At 55.6% G+C, this 16179-nt stretch overlaps 5 protein-coding genes across 5 annotated transcripts; 3 read left to right on the forward strand and 2 right to left on the reverse strand.

The window, feature by feature from the left end:
* Window positions 1-762: 762 nt before the first annotated feature.
* On the forward strand, window positions 763-5188 carry L226DRAFT_551036 (uncharacterized protein). The gene is made up of 16 exons (XM_067682795.1): window positions 763-925; window positions 979-1099; window positions 1150-1322; window positions 1399-1510; window positions 1558-1664; window positions 1718-1797; window positions 1852-2023; window positions 2077-2459; window positions 2512-2583; window positions 2637-2771; window positions 2826-3188; window positions 3243-3361; window positions 3416-4415; window positions 4462-4608; window positions 4666-4943; window positions 5008-5188. The coding sequence occupies exons 1-16, from the start codon at window positions 855-857 to the stop codon at window positions 5068-5070; spliced, it is 3396 nt and encodes a 1131-aa protein (XP_067538773.1). The 5' UTR covers window positions 763-854; the 3' UTR covers window positions 5071-5188.
* Window positions 5189-5503: 315 nt separating this feature from the next.
* On the forward strand, window positions 5504-9109 carry L226DRAFT_551037 (uncharacterized protein; the record flags this gene model as incomplete). The annotated part of the gene is given in 14 exon segments (XM_067682796.1): window positions 5504-5675; window positions 5738-5788; window positions 5839-6440; window positions 6476-6592; window positions 6614-7074; window positions 7102-7180; window positions 7208-7249; window positions 7274-7560; window positions 7583-7714; window positions 7746-8010; window positions 8030-8173; window positions 8232-8342; window positions 8371-8710; window positions 8730-9109. The coding sequence occupies 14 exon segments, from the start codon at window positions 5504-5506 to the stop codon at window positions 9107-9109; spliced, it is 3183 nt and encodes a 1060-aa protein (XP_067538774.1).
* On the reverse strand, window positions 8978-10707 carry L226DRAFT_610168 (S-adenosyl-L-methionine-dependent methyltransferase). The gene is made up of 8 exons (XM_067686127.1): window positions 10451-10707; window positions 10304-10404; window positions 10126-10255; window positions 9914-10065; window positions 9557-9858; window positions 9343-9502; window positions 9067-9290; window positions 8978-9000 (listed from the first exon to the last, which is right to left on the reverse strand). The coding sequence occupies exons 1-7, from the start codon at window positions 10689-10691 to the stop codon at window positions 9249-9251; spliced, it is 1128 nt and encodes a 375-aa protein (XP_067538775.1). The 5' UTR covers window positions 10692-10707; the 3' UTR covers window positions 8978-9000; window positions 9067-9248.
* A 136-nt stretch (window positions 10708-10843) lies between these two features.
* Window positions 10844-13590, forward strand: L226DRAFT_531556 (DUF747-domain-containing protein). Its single transcript, XM_067680100.1, has 10 exons — window positions 10844-10889; window positions 10949-11499; window positions 11556-11834; window positions 11896-12046; window positions 12096-12263; window positions 12315-12475; window positions 12533-12697; window positions 12755-12978; window positions 13038-13179; window positions 13247-13590. Exons 2-10 carry the CDS (start codon window positions 10960-10962, stop codon window positions 13418-13420), a joined length of 2004 nt encoding a protein of 667 aa, XP_067538776.1. The 5' UTR covers window positions 10844-10889; window positions 10949-10959; the 3' UTR covers window positions 13421-13590.
* Window positions 13591-13959: 369 nt separating this feature from the next.
* L226DRAFT_520626 (uncharacterized protein) lies at window positions 13960-15813 on the reverse strand (the record flags this gene model as incomplete). The annotated part of the gene is made up of 3 exons (XM_067678657.1): window positions 13960-14226; window positions 14311-15658; window positions 15749-15813. The coding sequence occupies 3 exons, from the start codon at window positions 15811-15813 to the stop codon at window positions 13960-13962; spliced, it is 1680 nt and encodes a 559-aa protein (XP_067538777.1).
* Between the last annotated feature and the right edge of the window lie 366 nt (window positions 15814-16179).

Consider the following 16179-nt stretch of genomic DNA (forward strand, 5'->3'; position numbering starts at 1 on the left):
CGCTGTTCATTGAAGCCCCCGCATAGGCGCCGTTCAGAGGCAATACTCTGATGTCGTACGAGATATGCACCACCGCAACAGGGAAGGCCGAGGGATATACCGTCACGTTACAGCGCATAGTCTGTCGCCGGTCGGGGACCTATTGATAGGTACAAGCGCCGCGCCGCTCAAGTCCTATGAGATGGTCAAATAGATGTCGAATGCCGCCCTTGCGCCGTAAGCGAGTGAGCCAGAGCAATGCAAGAAGCAATGCGACCTGCGACGCGTCGGGTCGTCAGCTGAGACTCCGCACAATGACATTTGTGTGACGTACCGAGCCTCCTCCCATGCTAACAATCCCATGCTTGTTAGCATATACTCAGAAAAGTGACGTAGACGTTCAGTTGACCAGGGTGTAGATGGGACAAGAGGCACTAGCCAAGAATGCATCCTTTCCGGAAGTAACAAAAGGATAAAAATTGGATTAGCGAGAGTGCATGAACATTTTGGTAATGTCTGCCTAGGTCGTTAGGCCTTTCTACCTCAAGAATTTTGTTCAAGATTACCGACCCCAAGGGAATGACATATCTGACCTCATAGAGCTGAATGATGCTGCCATTCAGTCTCGGACCTCCACGTACGAGACCACAGGAAATAAGCTGCAGTGCGAAGGAAGGGGACCACGTGGCACGCGCCGAAGGATGTGACGGGTGACTGACGCGTTACGAGACGCGTTTGCGTGGGACGAACGCCGTTGACCGTGACCGACAACGCGTCGCGTCTGCTCCTCTCACCACCACCTGCTCTCTCTCTCTCTCTCTCTCTCTCTCTCTGTGGGTACCCTACTGCTTCTTCTTGCTACTGTGACCTTCGAAATGTCCAAGACGCAAGTGAACCCGGCCCATGCGCCAGGAACTACATGCCTGGCATTTGCCAGAGACGGGTCGTCAGTGATACCAGTTTTACGCAAGTCTCGTTGCACTCATACCATCTTCTTAGACGTGTATATACTGGTGGAGCAGACAGTCTGGTCAGGCTGTGGGACACGGAACTAGGAGAAGATCAGGAACCACCAAGTGCGGCGGAGGCAACGGACGAGGTTACAGCAGTGGCTTCTGGGGTACGTCAGCTATTGATTGGTTCTTCTCAGTCACCTGTGACCTCGAGTAGAATACCTGCTGGATATCAGGCAGCAAAGATGGAGAAGTCCGGAAGTATGAACTATTCCGACCAGCCCAGGGATCTACACCAGTCTTGGAAGGCTTCGTGACAAGTTCACATGGAATTCCAATACGCTGCATCGCTGTCGACCCGAAAGGGGCACGGGTTGCAGTCACATCGGAGTGAGTATCATTTAGTGCTGTTGAGGCTGTGAGATCGTCTGGGGCGGTTTCAGGCTGTGAACTTATGACACTCCAGTGAACCTGACGTGAAGCTCATCAACCTCGCCGACACCACCAAGATCACAATTCTGAAAGGTCATACCAAGGCTGTACGCAAGGCGACGTGGCATCCTTCAGGCACCCACCTCGTATGCATCATACCTCGATTCCCGCGCGCGCTCTGACCACAGCGTAGACAACTTGCGGCGCAGACGGCAAGATAGTTGTATGGGACGTCTCCGCAGACGACCCTAAGGAGGAGACGGTGATCGATGGGCTTATTCCTGCCATTGCAGATACAGAGTGAGTCTGTCGCATGTATCATTGCTCGTGACAGCATGTCAAGAGGCGCCTAGGTCACCGGAGTTCGGCTACGATTGCTCAGCAGTTTGGCATACTTCTGGCCAATATTTCTTCGTTGCCACCCGCACGCACGGCGAGTAGTCATCTGGCGTATGTGCTGTACCTCTGAAGACTAACCCTGGTCCAGACATTGTGACGATATCGCGCAAGGACTGGACAAAGTCATCCACGCTATCCGATGACGCCTGCTCTGGTGCCATCACAGCACTTGCACTGTCAAGAAACGGTGCTTACCTCGCGGCTGCCGCCAAGTCCGGCGTGTTTATTTGGTCCACACAGAACCGGCGGATGCTGTTCAGGTGCGTTCACACTCCAGGTGTGAGCTTATGACTCTACTAACCATACTTCACAGGTTTCAAGGCGCACTCAACTCGCCAATAACTCAGATGGCGTTCTCGCCGACCAAAAATCTCCTTGTTTGGACAGATACGGCGGGCGACCTTACTCGCTGGCGGGAACCTATACCAGCCTCAGCGCCAGATCCGGTGAAGCTGTCTGTGGGTACATCTTCCGTGACGGTCCCCATCAAGCGCAAGGGCACTCCTACTCTATTCGACGACGATACGAACATCAGATCCAAAGCTGACAAGGGTACAACGAAGGATACTGAGGTCGAAGACGACCTCGGTATCGACCTAGACAACGATGACTGGATCCTAGATGATGTCGGTACCATGGATGATGACGACGGAGAAGCACGGCGGCTGGCGGCGGAGGGAGGCGTTCGTGAGATGGGTCAGTTCGGACTTCTTCCTGATGTAAGGCTGCCAGCTGACAAGCAGAATAGTGAGCATCACGAAGGCGCAGCCTGCCTTCCAACCCGGCTCAACACCGATGGACAACAAGAAGCGATATCTAGGTTTTATCCTTTGCCTCCAGTGATTCGTCATTTCTGACCGCTGTTCCCTCCAGCATACAACATGATTGGCGTTATTGAAGTGACAGACCAAGATACACATCACATTGTGAATGTCGAGTTCCATGATCGATCAGCTCGAAAAAGCTACCACTTCACGGATCATTCTCGCTACGATTTGGCCTCCCTGGGTACGTGACGAACTAACCTACCACACTTCTATGTCTCAACTGAACATTCTATAGGTGAGCGCGGAGCACTCTACTCATGTCCACCCGAGGGAGAGCACACGGCGCACGTCGTGTACAAACCTTATGGTACTTGGGCTTCTCAATCCGAGTGGACGTACAAGCTGCCAGGGGGGACGCGCGTGCTAGGAGTAGCGGCAGGTGGTCCTCCACCAACCAAGTCGATGCGCGACAAAAGCGAAGTGGATATCGCCGGACAAGGCAACGTCGTGGTCGCTACTAGTGATGGTGAGCTGCTCTTCCTTACAGGCAGCGGGATCGAACGCGCTTGTCTTAGTCTCCCCGGGGACTATGTAAGCATGGTCGCGGGAACGGAGTGGGTGTTCATTGTCACTCGTGATGGCAGTACGACTATGGATGGTGAGCATTGAAGTGAGTTACTGATGAGATGCTGCTAATATGGGGAATATACAGGGTCGCAGAACCTCACCGGTAGACTGATCAAGTTTGACGACTTCTGCATATTGCAACAATGCACGTTGCCCATCCCAAAACGGCACACACTCAAGTGGATCGGGATCACAGAGGAAGGCGTAAGCTTGTGCTATTTCCATATGGTCGTCTCATTCCTCACAATTCATTCACAGGCACCTGCAATATATGATTCTGCAGGCATATTAAACACTATGCCCCGCTTCCGCATACCACTATCGGCCACATGGATGCGTGTCCTAGACACCAACAAGCTCGAACGACGGGAAGGCAAGGATGAGTCGTACTGGCCCGTTGGGGTTGTGGGCGACAACTTTATGTGTCTTATCCTCAAGGGTCGCCAAGAACATCCCGGCTTCCCTCGCCCCCTCATCCAAGAACTGCCCATCCATCTGCCGTTCAAGCGCACTGACCCGAAGGAAGCCCCCCTGGAGGAGCAGTTCGCGCGAGAAACCATGCAACTTGACATCATCCGAGATGGCCTCGGCGAAGAGCTCACGTCCGACACTCTTGCCGCTCGCGAACTGGTGCTCGACAAGGCCCTCATCCAGCTCATCCAGCACGCATGCAAGACTGATCGTCTCGCACGGGCCCTCGATCTCACCCGCATGCTGCACCATACACCCTCATTCGACGCGGCAATCAAAATTGCCAACTTCTATCACCTCATCGGTCTGAAGGAGAAGATGGAGGCCCTGAAGGAGGAGCGCGAAGGCTTGGACCGTCTCGAAGGGCTTCGCGACCGCCGGAGACAGATTGACAGTGACTTCGCCCCCATTTCTGCGATGCGTCTCCCTACGAGCGGTGGGTCCGGACAGAGCTACGTGAAGCCAAAGCCATTCCAGGACTTTGGCCCACCTCCACCTATGCACAGACCAGGGCTGGAGCGAGCCACGCCTGCTCCTGATGTGCGCAATGTTCCCTCGTCAAGTCAGGTGACTGAAGACAGCACGGTCTTTGGCACCTCGTTCGCCGACAGCACGCAGGACAACGAGTTCGCCTACGCATCGCCGGAGGGGAAGCGAAAGCGGCCCGCGGATGATGAGCTTATGCTGGACAGTCGTTCTCCTGGTGTCGAGTCGGGAGCGAAGCGTCGGGCGTTCGGCGGAGAGGCTGATTCTACAGCGAGGATGCCACCACCTGCCGCAGTTTCGAGTGAGTTCTATTGATCATATCAATATTTTGTCTGACTGTTTGACAGGGTCCAACCCGTTTGCACGCAAGCCTGCCGTCGATAACAGCAGCAATCGCAATCCCTTCTCTCGTAGTGCCGACGCGAATAAATCTCTGCACAAGAGCGAAAGCTTCTTCGTCAAGGTCGACGCTGCGGAGGCAGAGAAGGGCAAACGTATGTCGCCTTGGGTGCGATACATTTCCTCTTCGCTGATCCCTCCTTTTCCCATAGGCCCAACGCAGAAGGGCAAGGCTAAAGAGAAGAAGGACGGCAGCAAGCAGACCACGCTCTTCGGCTTCCAGCCTGTTGAGAAGGACAAGAAGGCTCCCGCGGTGTCCCGCAAGAAGACAAGCAGTCCTGTCGGAGAGTCTCAGGACTCCGCAGGTGGGGATACACAGACGGATACGCAGCTGACCGACATCGTCATGGAGGACAGCCAGGTAGACAGTCTGGCGGGAGGTGATACACAGATCGATACACAGACCGAAGAAACGCAATTGGATGACGAGGTAAGCATGGCCACGATTTATCTCATGAACTTCTACTGACAGTGCTCTCAACGTTGATGTTTAGGAGCCTATTGAGTGGCCAGACTCTCCGGAACCCCAACGAAGAGTGTTGCCTACTGAAGCTTGATTCATCTGGACGGAGGTCTGCGCAGCGTGTACTCTTACTGTATAGTTTCCTTCTTTACTGCTGTCATCTTACACTCGTTTCAAATGCTACCAGTGATCGCGTCCAGAGACTCCCGGCCTTTCACAGCGCACTGCCGTGTCCAACCTTGCAGGATCCCACAGACACCCAGGACATATCCATCCCGTCCGATTTCTGCAAGAAACTCGCATGAGGTGAGAGTGAACACGAATTTAATGCGTGATGTTGAACGCCCTGACGAGTCGGGCGTGGCTCGATATCATAGCGATGTATGCATGCGGCAAGAGCTACCGCAGCATACATGGGTGTGCACTCTCGTGGAAACTCTATAGCCCCGTTCAACGGCGTCTAGTGGTGGGGTTCTCTGACCGCGTTGCACGCTGTCCGCAACATTATTCTTTTGCCAGCTACCGTCATGTCTCACCCGTTCTTCTGGCCGGGAAAGCATTACTTCTATCCAATCGGCAACACTTCAGCAGTATGCCTCACTCGCGACCTACCTCCCGAAGAACACGGAGACGTCCTTCTACTTGGGTGCGGAGACCCTCGACATATCCTTTACACCATTTACTGTGAAGCTGACGCTTGTAAGTCCTGACACCCACACTCGGTCAATACACTGCTGATTATCTCTTAATCGTACGGCCAGCCGCACGCAGCGTCGACTTCACTTGCGTCGATTTCGAGCCAGGCATCCTAGGTACGTTCCCATCCATGTCCATAGTGAGCGTCCCTCTGAATCATGAGTAGCCCGTAACATCCTCCTCTTCAGCCTCTTCGTGGACAGAATCCCCACCGCCTCTATATGGAACATCTTCTACCACATGCACCTCGACGCCGAGTCGCATTCGATTCTGATCACTCAGTGCAAGACGCTCGTCGATCTTTCAGAGAACGCGAGAAAGTGGCGAGCGTCGCCATACGCTGCGCTGTTGCGGATGTCGACAGACTTTACCCTCTCAGAGGTCCGCCGCCATTGGTTGTTGTATGCTGCGATGCCAGGGCTGCCTCCAGCACGTCAGCAAGCTATCCGAGAGGCGTACCGACTAACCTTCAAGCAGAGTACAGGTCACCCGCTGACCTCGGCCCGATCTGCGGGCCCTACGGTACTCAAGGCCGCGCAAACGGCGATAAATGAGGGCAAGAACTACTTCAAGACGGGGACAACCTTGATTCGATCCAAGGATATCTCTGAAGCGAAGCTATTGAACCCAACGTTCGCCTATTCGCTCGTGGGCGAAGGTTGTGCCGTTCACTATGCTACCGACCCGCTCGCCACGTTTCACTTCGCTGCAGTATTCGGCAATGCACGGAGCTCCATCGACATTGAGGACATGGCGCGGGAAGCAAGGGTGCAGTTTTCCAACTGGTGTCTGTCCTTTCAAAGGGCGGCGTCGACGACGCGACCACTCCCCGCATCCTTTTCTTCCTTGCGGAAGCCACCGCAGCGTGTCGCGCGCTCCGGTCGTTCTCGGCAACGGGAGCACTCGACTCAGGTATTTCCGTAGCGCAGTTCGGGACCCAGCTTATACATCTGGACAAGGAGGAGTTCGTCGCAGGAGGCGCGCCTACATCGTTCAAGGTGATCGAGACATTCAATCTCGTTGACCACATCGGCCTCCTCAATATCCTCGTTGCAGCTGCTCCGATCATGTCTTCCTCCCCTTTCACTGTCCTGTACACCGAGTCTCTGCTCTTCCACGGAGAAGACGGGAGGAATGAGTTCACAGAGCTCCTGTATGCTGACATCGGAACCCTGGGGCTGCTACTCAACCTGTGTCCTGTTGACTACCTTTCAGGTTTCTCGACTCGCTCTAACACACACGAGATCATGATGTACAAGCTGATCACCAAGAAGGACCCGGTGTTCAAGAGAACGCAGTTCCACCAAGTCACGACGTGGAAGGCCCCCATCTATTGTTCGCATCATCGCACTCCACGATGGACGTCCAAAGGTACCCCCAGTCTTCGACGCCCGGCAGCTCGGTACGATGCTCTTTGACGTCTATCAAGCGATGTTCGAGCAGGAAGATGCGTGGACGTTTTTCCGTCAGAACCAGCAGAACCTGCTGAGGGCGTTCAGTTCTTCCAAGTTAACATCATCCACTACATGCGAGAGAGCTTCGTCCTTCCGCTGAAATTAGTCCGAGAGCGGCTCCGCGTCCCGGATGAGGCATAGACATAGGTCATGGATCCTTTCATCGATCTTGAGTCTGAGACGGACCAGCTGATGCCGATGAACATGGTCAATCGCAATGACTTCTATGCCCACCTCTATCGACAGAGAGTCCATAATGTCGACTACTACAGGAGTATGGAGCGCGTGGGGGGTACTGCGATGAGGATAGGGAGATTCTCCGAATGGGACATCGTCCCGCCCGTGGTGCGTGTCATCCTGACGATCCCCCGGGAGAAGATCCGCCAGTTCGAGGACACCCTAAACGAAACTCGTGTCGGGACGCCTCTGTTGCAGTGCGACACCAAAGGCAGCTAGCTGGTCTCACAACACATTCACCGCGATACACGTCGCGTACGGGCGCGTCATCCCCATAGGCACGAGGAGCAATCCCCGTGTGCGCGTCGAGGAGGACCCTGAGGGAAGGGGTGCTTCGTTCGATCTCGTGGCGTCTTTTATCCTTCCGCGTCCGCGGCACGAGCGCTACATACCCCCTGCAGTTGAAGATGGGGCTTGATCTTCTGATATATGGGGCGAGCCTCATGGATGCGGAGCGTGTCCATGTTCTCCCCGAATCGCAGATCCCATCCGCTATCTTCGCGTCCCCTGCTGTGTCATACGTGTCTCCCAACACGACTCTACAGACTCAGCTTGGTAGTCAAAGAGCTGTCTCAGTGGAGCTGGACGAGCAATGCGAGCTCGTCAGTTCGTTCACCGCAAGAGTAGACATAGAGGACGCTGAAGTTGTTCGCGACTTTGGAGGAGGAAGCAATGCCCGAGATCGAGCAAGCATCTCCATGCACGATGCAGCTTACAGTCGCTGGACACGTCCAAGTGGTTGTCTTCCCCTTTACCATCATTGGCACTCAGAGGAAGCTGCGACTTGCACGAAAGTCGCGATACATAGAGGTGCGCGTCTTCCTCATACTCCCTGTATGAATGATGTGCTTACGTAGCTTCCATGCAGGTGATCGTGCCTCCAGCAGGACCGTTCCTCAAGCCCGACGGAATGAAACTGAACCCCTTCCCTGTCATGAGCCGCGGCAGGGTCTTCTCTTTGTGGAGCATGCACCGACTCGTCTTAGACCGCCTACCCATCTTCGAAGGGATCCGAGCTGAACCGCTGGCTCGACCCCCACGTAGGCTCGATGCTCTCTACGAGAGAGCGCCAGGCACGCAAGAAGCGCAAGGAGGTCGCGCACCTATATATCAAGGAGAACATAGGCACGATGTTGGTCCGCTCCGCTGGCATCCAGGGCGGCAAGCCCATCCGTGCGTTCTCTCTAGCCGATGAGGCGACAAACAACTGCGACACAGTTTTCTTCATCAATGGGCTGCGCTACGACCTACCCTCCCATACTGTCGTTTGCGAGGGGTTCGTCCTCCCGCTGACCCACGACTTCATGCCCAAGATCGAGAAGCCGTTCGGGCGCCTCGTCAATAGCGGTGCTCTGGCCAAGGGAAGCGTGGAAGCAATTCATACCCGCATGCGTCGAGCGGTGTCGAACCTGGGAACACGCTGAGAGTTGCGAGTACCTTGCCCGCCAGGCAATCCCGCTGACGCAGAAGATGGAGGCCGATCCCTTGTGCAGCTGTGGCCGAGGTAAGGATATCAATGAACTCATGAAGGTGCCGCAGTGGCGTGTACGCGCCCTACGTCACTCGGATCGCGCTCTCGCCCCTCTTCGTAGTTTGGAGACGATAGGTCGAGACCCTGCTGCGCACAAGTGCTCCGTCTGCAGAGGGAAGCCGAAGCCGAAGCTCAGAACATGCTCTGCTTGCCAGAAGGTGAGGTACTGCACCTCGGAGTGCCAACGAAAGGATTGGCAGAGGCACAAGCCCTGAGGCCTGAAGACCTGGACGTGCAACGTGAGACAGGTCATTCATGTAGTGCTAGCTGTTTGATGAGCCTCATCAGGGGAGCGGTCTGGCGCGAGATTAGGTACAGTAGCAAAAATATAGAAGATGTAGTACGGTATATGCATCAATCGAACTCGCTCGCGAAGGCGTCAGTGATCATCAGGTCCTGCATAACAAGTTAACACTGTTAAAAGAACACACGGGACAACACCACGAACCTGTGGTTTGAAGGGCCACTTGTTGAACGCGCGCAAGATGAGTGCCCAATCGGCGATGTTCAACTCCCGGACCTTCTTGTTGACATTGACACGCTGTTCTCGCGGCACATTTGAATGCGCGAGTGAATCAATCAACGTCTTCGCTCCTGGGGCAAGCGAGCTGGATGATCTACGAGTCAGTGAGATCTCAGCAGATAGGATGGGGATAACGCACTTCAAGGCGTCCGCGAGCTTGGTGCTCTTCAGAACAAACAGTCGACGCAGACAGTAGTCCCACTCATCTATCATGCCCGATTGTATGACTTGCTCGGCGTATGGTATTGAAGTAATGGCGTGCATGGGCTGCCCGACTTTCCGGCTCGACGAGGATCCCCTCCCAGTCGGACTAGGAGGGTAGAAGTGATCGTCATATGGAGAAAGGTACTCGGGATCAACGACCTCCTTCGTGTCCGCGGTTGCCTCCCCAATGACTCCTAACTTACATCGTACCTTACTTCCAGCCGGCGCAGATAACCGCTGTGATACCTATGAACACAACTTTTACAGACGAACAGATCTCAATTACACTCACCGACCAGACATGGTGGCTCATGAGGATACTCATCGGGACGCGGCCATATCGGAACAACCATGAGCGTTCTGGTATGCTGCGGAACAGTTGTGCGAGCAATTGTTCCCCTTTGACGTTGTGGGTGAGGTGAGCGACAAAGTGCAGGTTCGGAACTACGCGTATTGTGAACATGAGCGGTATTGCATGTGGACCTTTAGATAGTGCATACTCACATGCATTCTCCTCCCATGGAGCGTAAACGACATCTTTCATCAAGCCTTGCTCTTCGAGGTGTGCGTATGTATCCCAGTCGTGGCCTGACATGGGAACAACCGTCACGCGCGGGTCCGCTTCTTCCAGAGGCTATGATTCTGAATATTATGGGCTGCATTTGGGTAACAAAAGGCTCACCTTCAGTTGTTTCAGGAACGCCTCGTCCTCCTCGAGGATGATGAGCTTGCGGAGGGTTGATGATGGCAACTCAAGCATGGCGCGTGACAACATTCCGGGCCCTGCAAACTATGAGAAACAATCATACTCGCAAGCATACATGCTCACCAGGAAAAGCCTCAATCACGATCCTATCGTGGCCACTGCCTAAGCTCTTGTTTTGGAGGAACGCGCGAGCCAGCGTACGTGCAGTCTCAGGACGGCTGATGAGTGCACGGTCTCGACGTCTCAAGGCCCAGGGGAACAATTTGCGCCATTCTTCAACGTCAGGCACAGGTGGAATCCGAGCAGCAGAGGGAGAAAGACCGAGAGACAGCGGCCTCCTGAGACAACGTGTCGGAGAGAACATCACGTTCAGCACAACTAGTACAGACCGGCAACTTGCAACTTTGCCACCGCACAAAGTTGCAAGCGGGCATCTTATCTTATCTTCCGAGATAAGATAAGATTATGCCACGACTGCGCAGCGATCGGACTTGTTAACCCAGCTCAGGCTGCTGCTTCAACGTTGTCCGGACTGCTACCGCCTCGTCCTGCACACTGCCTGGTAAATCCCGTCGGCTTCGAGCTATCCTACCAGACATGAGAAATTTACGTCTCGCACAGGCTTCGTCGTCATGCCACAACTCTCGCGGTCTCCCAAGAGGAAACGCGTCCGTCGATACTTCTCCGCCTCCGCGGCGACTGGCGCGAGGTGGAATCCTATCCTCCACGGACTACAAACTGCGTCCTCCTCGGCCACAAAGCGTCGAAAACGAGGATCATCCGTCTCAAGTAACGAAACCTATGACTTCACCCCCAATCATACGCATGAAGAGTTTCATTCTGAGGACGAGAACCCGTTCAGGTACTCCGAGGTATCCATTCCCTTCAGTTCCCGCGACAGCCGTTCCCCGTCGTTGGACCAGTCGCGACCCCCCTTGACATATGCATCTCTACCTCCCACGCCTATACCTCCATCTCCTCCTTTGCAACCAGTATTGCCTTTGTCGCCCCCCCTCCCATCCTTCCCAAGCCTGGACTCTGTTCATGAGCCACCTTTCTCGATATGGGACTATCTGCAAGAAGAGCTCCTTGCGACAGATTTCGACTCGCACCAGGAGCTCAAATGGGAGAGAGTGAGCAATTTCCTCAGCATGCCTATAGCACTGGAGAAGGTGAGTTGCGTTCTATTCTGGTGGCTTCCTCAATTTTTACGGGATTGTTTGGGGAGATCTTCCTGTTTGGGTTCATAGTCTGTCTTGACTCGTTCATGTACACATTCACCATACTGCCAATCCGCTTCGCGCTCGCGTCCTGGCGACTCCTCTTGAATACCTTCTCCCGAAGCCCCCCGCCACTACCGCCCTCGCAGAAGGCTGATATCCTCCGAGCTATGCTGCTGGTTGTTTCTATCATCATCCTGGCCCCGTTGACGGATGCCAGCAAGCTATACCACTTTATACGAGGGCAAGACACGATCAAACTGTATGTGATCTTCAACGCACTAGAAGTACGCTCGCATTCAGCGACATCGGTTTCTGCAACTAACTTACTGCGGGGTCCGCGTTTAGATTGCTGATCGTCTTTGCGCCTCGATAGGCCAAGACATCATCGACTGTCTGTTCTCCCGGTCTACCCTAGAGGTAATCTCCCATCGCAAGCGACCCACGTCGCATACCCTCCGGCCGTTCTTCTACTTCCTGCTAGCTGTTGTGTATACTGGTAAGTAATCCAGAGCTTCCTGCATGCTACGACTCACGACATGGTCAAGTTGGACACGCCCTCGTGATGATCTACCAGATGATATCCCTCAACGTTGCTGTTAATTCCTACGACAACGCGTTGTTGACACTCCTCGTCTCTAATCAGTTCGTCGAAATCAAGGGTAGTGTCTTCAAGAAGTTTGAGAAGGATAACCTCTTTCAGATCACTTGCGCAGGTACTTGGCTCAAACCGTTGTTCTTCCTCATTTTGCTCATGCGCTGCACAGATATCGTCGAGCGGTTCACCCTTGCGCTGATGCTACTCGTGGTGGCTTTCCGCAACTTGATAGAGCTCTCCGGATCCACCTTCAACTTCAGTGAGGGCTTCACCCTCCCGAAGAGCTTTGGCTGGTTCCGTGGCAACAACGTCCTGTGGACGATCTCATATGTGTGTTGGCTCGTTCCATCTCTACTCGTAACAAGCTCCTTACATCTCTCTCCATAGCCCGTGCTAACCGTCATGGCATCGGAAACATTGGTCGACTGGCTCAAGCATGCCTTCATCACCAAGTTCAATCACATTCGGCCATCGGTATACGAACGCTATACAGACGTGCTCTGCCGCGATCTAGCCAGCGGTAGCTCAGTGAGTCGACGTGGCGCGCGCAAGGTTCGTAGCTTTCAATCGCAGTCGCTCCTCTGTGTAGAACGCTGAGCACCATCATAGCATACATACGTCGACCAGTCGCCTCTGGTCGCGCGACGCCTAGGATTCGCCTCGCTGCCTCTCGCAGTCCTCGCGGTGCTCATAGGCTCGCAGTCCGTAAACTTGCTCATATCCATGCATGCCGACGAATCGCCGCTCTGGACACGATCTTGGCAGGAGTACACGCCCGACGACTGGACCAACGTCGCCAAATGGTCGGCACTTGCCCTGTTGTGCTGGGGATGGTGAGTCGTTCCTGCTCCAGTTATAGGTGAACTGCGACACTCACTGGCGTCCCCGGCAGCCTCCTGGTCATCAAGATCATCCTGGGAGTACGCCTCCTCACGTATGCCACGCAGCGTCGCGCGGGCATGGAGGCACGCGAGCAGGCCGATCGCGTGAACGACTTCGGGCGCGATCCCATCGGAGAGGGGAAGGAGGAGCAGGTGCGCGTTTCCGCAGATCTCTGCTTGCGTACGAGACTTACACGCATGTTCCTGCCTTCCACCGCAGCAATACAACAAGGAGCTCAAGACTCTGCTCGACAGCAAGCGCGACGATGCAATTCCAGTGGCCGAGATTGGCGAGCGGAAGCCAGGGGATGGAGACAAGGATGGTGGTGGGAAGAGGAAGCGGCTGCCTCTTGAAGAGATTACGCGGTTCACGATGGTGAAGCGTATCTGGTGATGTTCCACCCGTTTGTTCGGACGAGCAGTACCTATGACATGGTTCCAGCCAGCCTCTGATTTTGGTCGCGCATGCTGAGAGTGCCTGTGGGCTTGTTCATTTCAAACGACATATATTGGGATGAGGTAAACGCTAGGAATATTCTACAAAATTCTACGGATAGTGTGATGAGCTAACGGATACAGCGAAATACGTTGAGGTATATATAATGAACGGGTGAAGGAGAGTGAGTGTCGCGCCGCGGCGACTGATGAACGACGATAATGTAACTAGAGATACAGCAGGGACGAGGAACCAGTATGCACGGGCGAGGCTAGGTCAGTCATCAGCCTAGAATGTGATAATAGAGAGAACGAAGAGAAGAGAGACTATGAGAGAAACAATAAGGAACGAAAGTGAGTGTATGCGTGTGCGTGTCTGACTCGACAGCGAAAACTGATGACGGGCAGCAGCCCAAGCGAACGAAGATGAAAGAGAGAAACAGCAGATGGGCACCGACGGACGACGTTACCTGGTACCGTTGACCTCCCAAACCTCCTTCAACTCCGATACCGTTCGCCCTCCCGCCTCTTGCGGGTCTCCAGCGGCTTCGTCCCATAGTCCTGCCCGTTTGCGACGAACTGGTTCCAGTCAATGGGCAGAGGCGACACGCCCTCCGGCTCTGCGAGCGCACGAGCGATCTCCCAAGCAATCGGGCTTCCCATGCCATACCACTCGACCGAGCGTCCCGCCTTCTCCTTCTCGCGACGCCGCTTCTGGCGATCGTTCTCCGGCTCCGGCTCTTGGTGCGGGCCAGGGTGGATGACCTGCGCGCGGTACGAAACAGAGTGGATATGATCGTGCGCGATGGGGACGGGGTGATGGGACGCAACTGACTCTTTGCGACGTACGTCGGCTTGCGGCCTTGCAGTCGTAGCGGAAGCGTGCTCTCTCCCCCGCTCGCGCTCTCGGTGTCTATGGGCAGAGCGAGGAGCAGGGCGCTCCTCCTCCTCCGACCGACGCGGGGTAGGCAATCGCTGTGGGTTGTCGGGAGAGACGTCGCGGGGAACGTCGGGGTGGCGCGGCTTCGTCCTCGAGCCCGCGCGTTCCAAATAGATAGCAGGGTGCGAAGGTAGACCAGGAGCAGTAGTCGGATGGACGGGCACGTTCTGCTTGCGCGCGCTCAGTGGGGTGGACTTGACGGTGCGCAGCTCTTGGGCCGGCGCGCGCGGGTGGCGCGGGTCGTTCTCGTCGCGCGAGCCATGGTACCGCGAGTGCTGGGGAGGAAGGTGGACGTCCCCAGACGACGAGACCCGCCGCACGCCGTCTTGTCTGCGCATATACGCAGGAACGGCAGACGGAGCGTGCGTGCTAGCTCCCATCCACTTGGAGTCCTTCGGCGGAGGCGTCGGGACGTACTCCCGGTCGAGAAGCCTCTGGGTCGATGTGCTGGCCTGCGCGAGGTACGACGGTCCGCCTGAACGGGCGTCCACGGGGTGCGTCGAAGACGCGTCCTGCGGAGGCCGGTCGCGGGCCATGGGCGCGAAAGGCGTGAAGACCTTCGCTGCGGCCGGGGTCGGTTCAGGTGGCCTCAGCGCGGTCCTATCGGTGGTTCTTGTGACACCACTCGCGCGCGCACTGTCCTCTCCACGCGTGTTCACGCTCTGGCTAGATGGGAACGGCACCGTACTCGAACGCGCCATGGACTGTGTTCTCGAGCCGGCACCCCGCACAGCAGCCGCAGGAGGCGGTGGCCTCTCCTCCTTGACGAACACACGCGGGATGCTTCCCGCTGCGCCGTACGGTAGGTCTTCCTCCCGCGGTCGCTCGGGCCTCTTCGCGTTGTTCATGCTCTTATACACCTTCTGCTCTTGCATCCTGAGCTGCGGGTCGCGAACGATGGGCGGACGCTCGTCCAGGCTCGGGCGCGGGGGACGTTCTGGCTGGGTGCTAGTCGTGGTGGTGGAGTTCTGCCGGCGCAAGCGGTTCTCGCGCTCGCGTTCCGCACTCATCGTCGCGCTTTCGACTAGTAGGTCAAGCGTATCTCCGGATGGGAGGAATGGGTACGTGATCTCCTCCTTCGAGATTTTGCGACTGCGTTGGGAGAGGCCGTGGCGTACACCTGAATCGGGTGGCCGCCGATGTCCATGGGGACGATGCCATCCCTTCGTGGTATCATATTCAAAGAACGACTCGTCTGGTGCCCTCTTGCTGTTGCTGCCGCCGGAGACAAGTGCATGGGCTGCGTGAGCTGCATGGCTGCACGTGCGATATCATGCAAGATAGCGGAAGGGCCCCATCAGCTATCTTCGTTGGGGCCAGCGTGAATAGAGAGAAAGGGCCACATACATGAGAGGGTCCGACACCTTGCGCATCCGCTGGAACATTTGAGACGTAGACGACCGTCGCTGCATGGCTGATGGTTGATGGCGGCGGGTGTAACAAAAGGCTGAAAAGGCGAAGACTGAGAAGGCTCAAGGTCGAAGCAATGGAGGGTTCAAGAGGAGAGAGAAGAACGAAACGTGCAGCATGCGTGGGTTGCCCTGGGTGTCCAGTGGCTCGAAACCGATCACTGTGTATCTCGCCCTGCGAGCCCTCTTATACCGTTGACGAAGCGTGCTTTGCTTCGGCACACAACGGTGGCCCAGCAAAAGCGTAAAGCCAGCCAACGACGCACGGACCAAGGGTCAAAGCTCCCGTCAATGCTAACGCACTGTGACAAGAGTCAAGAGTCGAGGAATGGCGGGGGGCGCGGAACAAGCGTTGCGCGTCATTGCATG

Source organism: Lentinus tigrinus (assembly GCF_003813185.1).
Source record: "Lentinus tigrinus ALCF2SS1-7 unplaced genomic scaffold L226scaffold_5, whole genome shotgun sequence".
NCBI classification, from domain to species: Eukaryota; Fungi; Basidiomycota; class Agaricomycetes; order Polyporales; family Polyporaceae; genus Lentinus; species Lentinus tigrinus.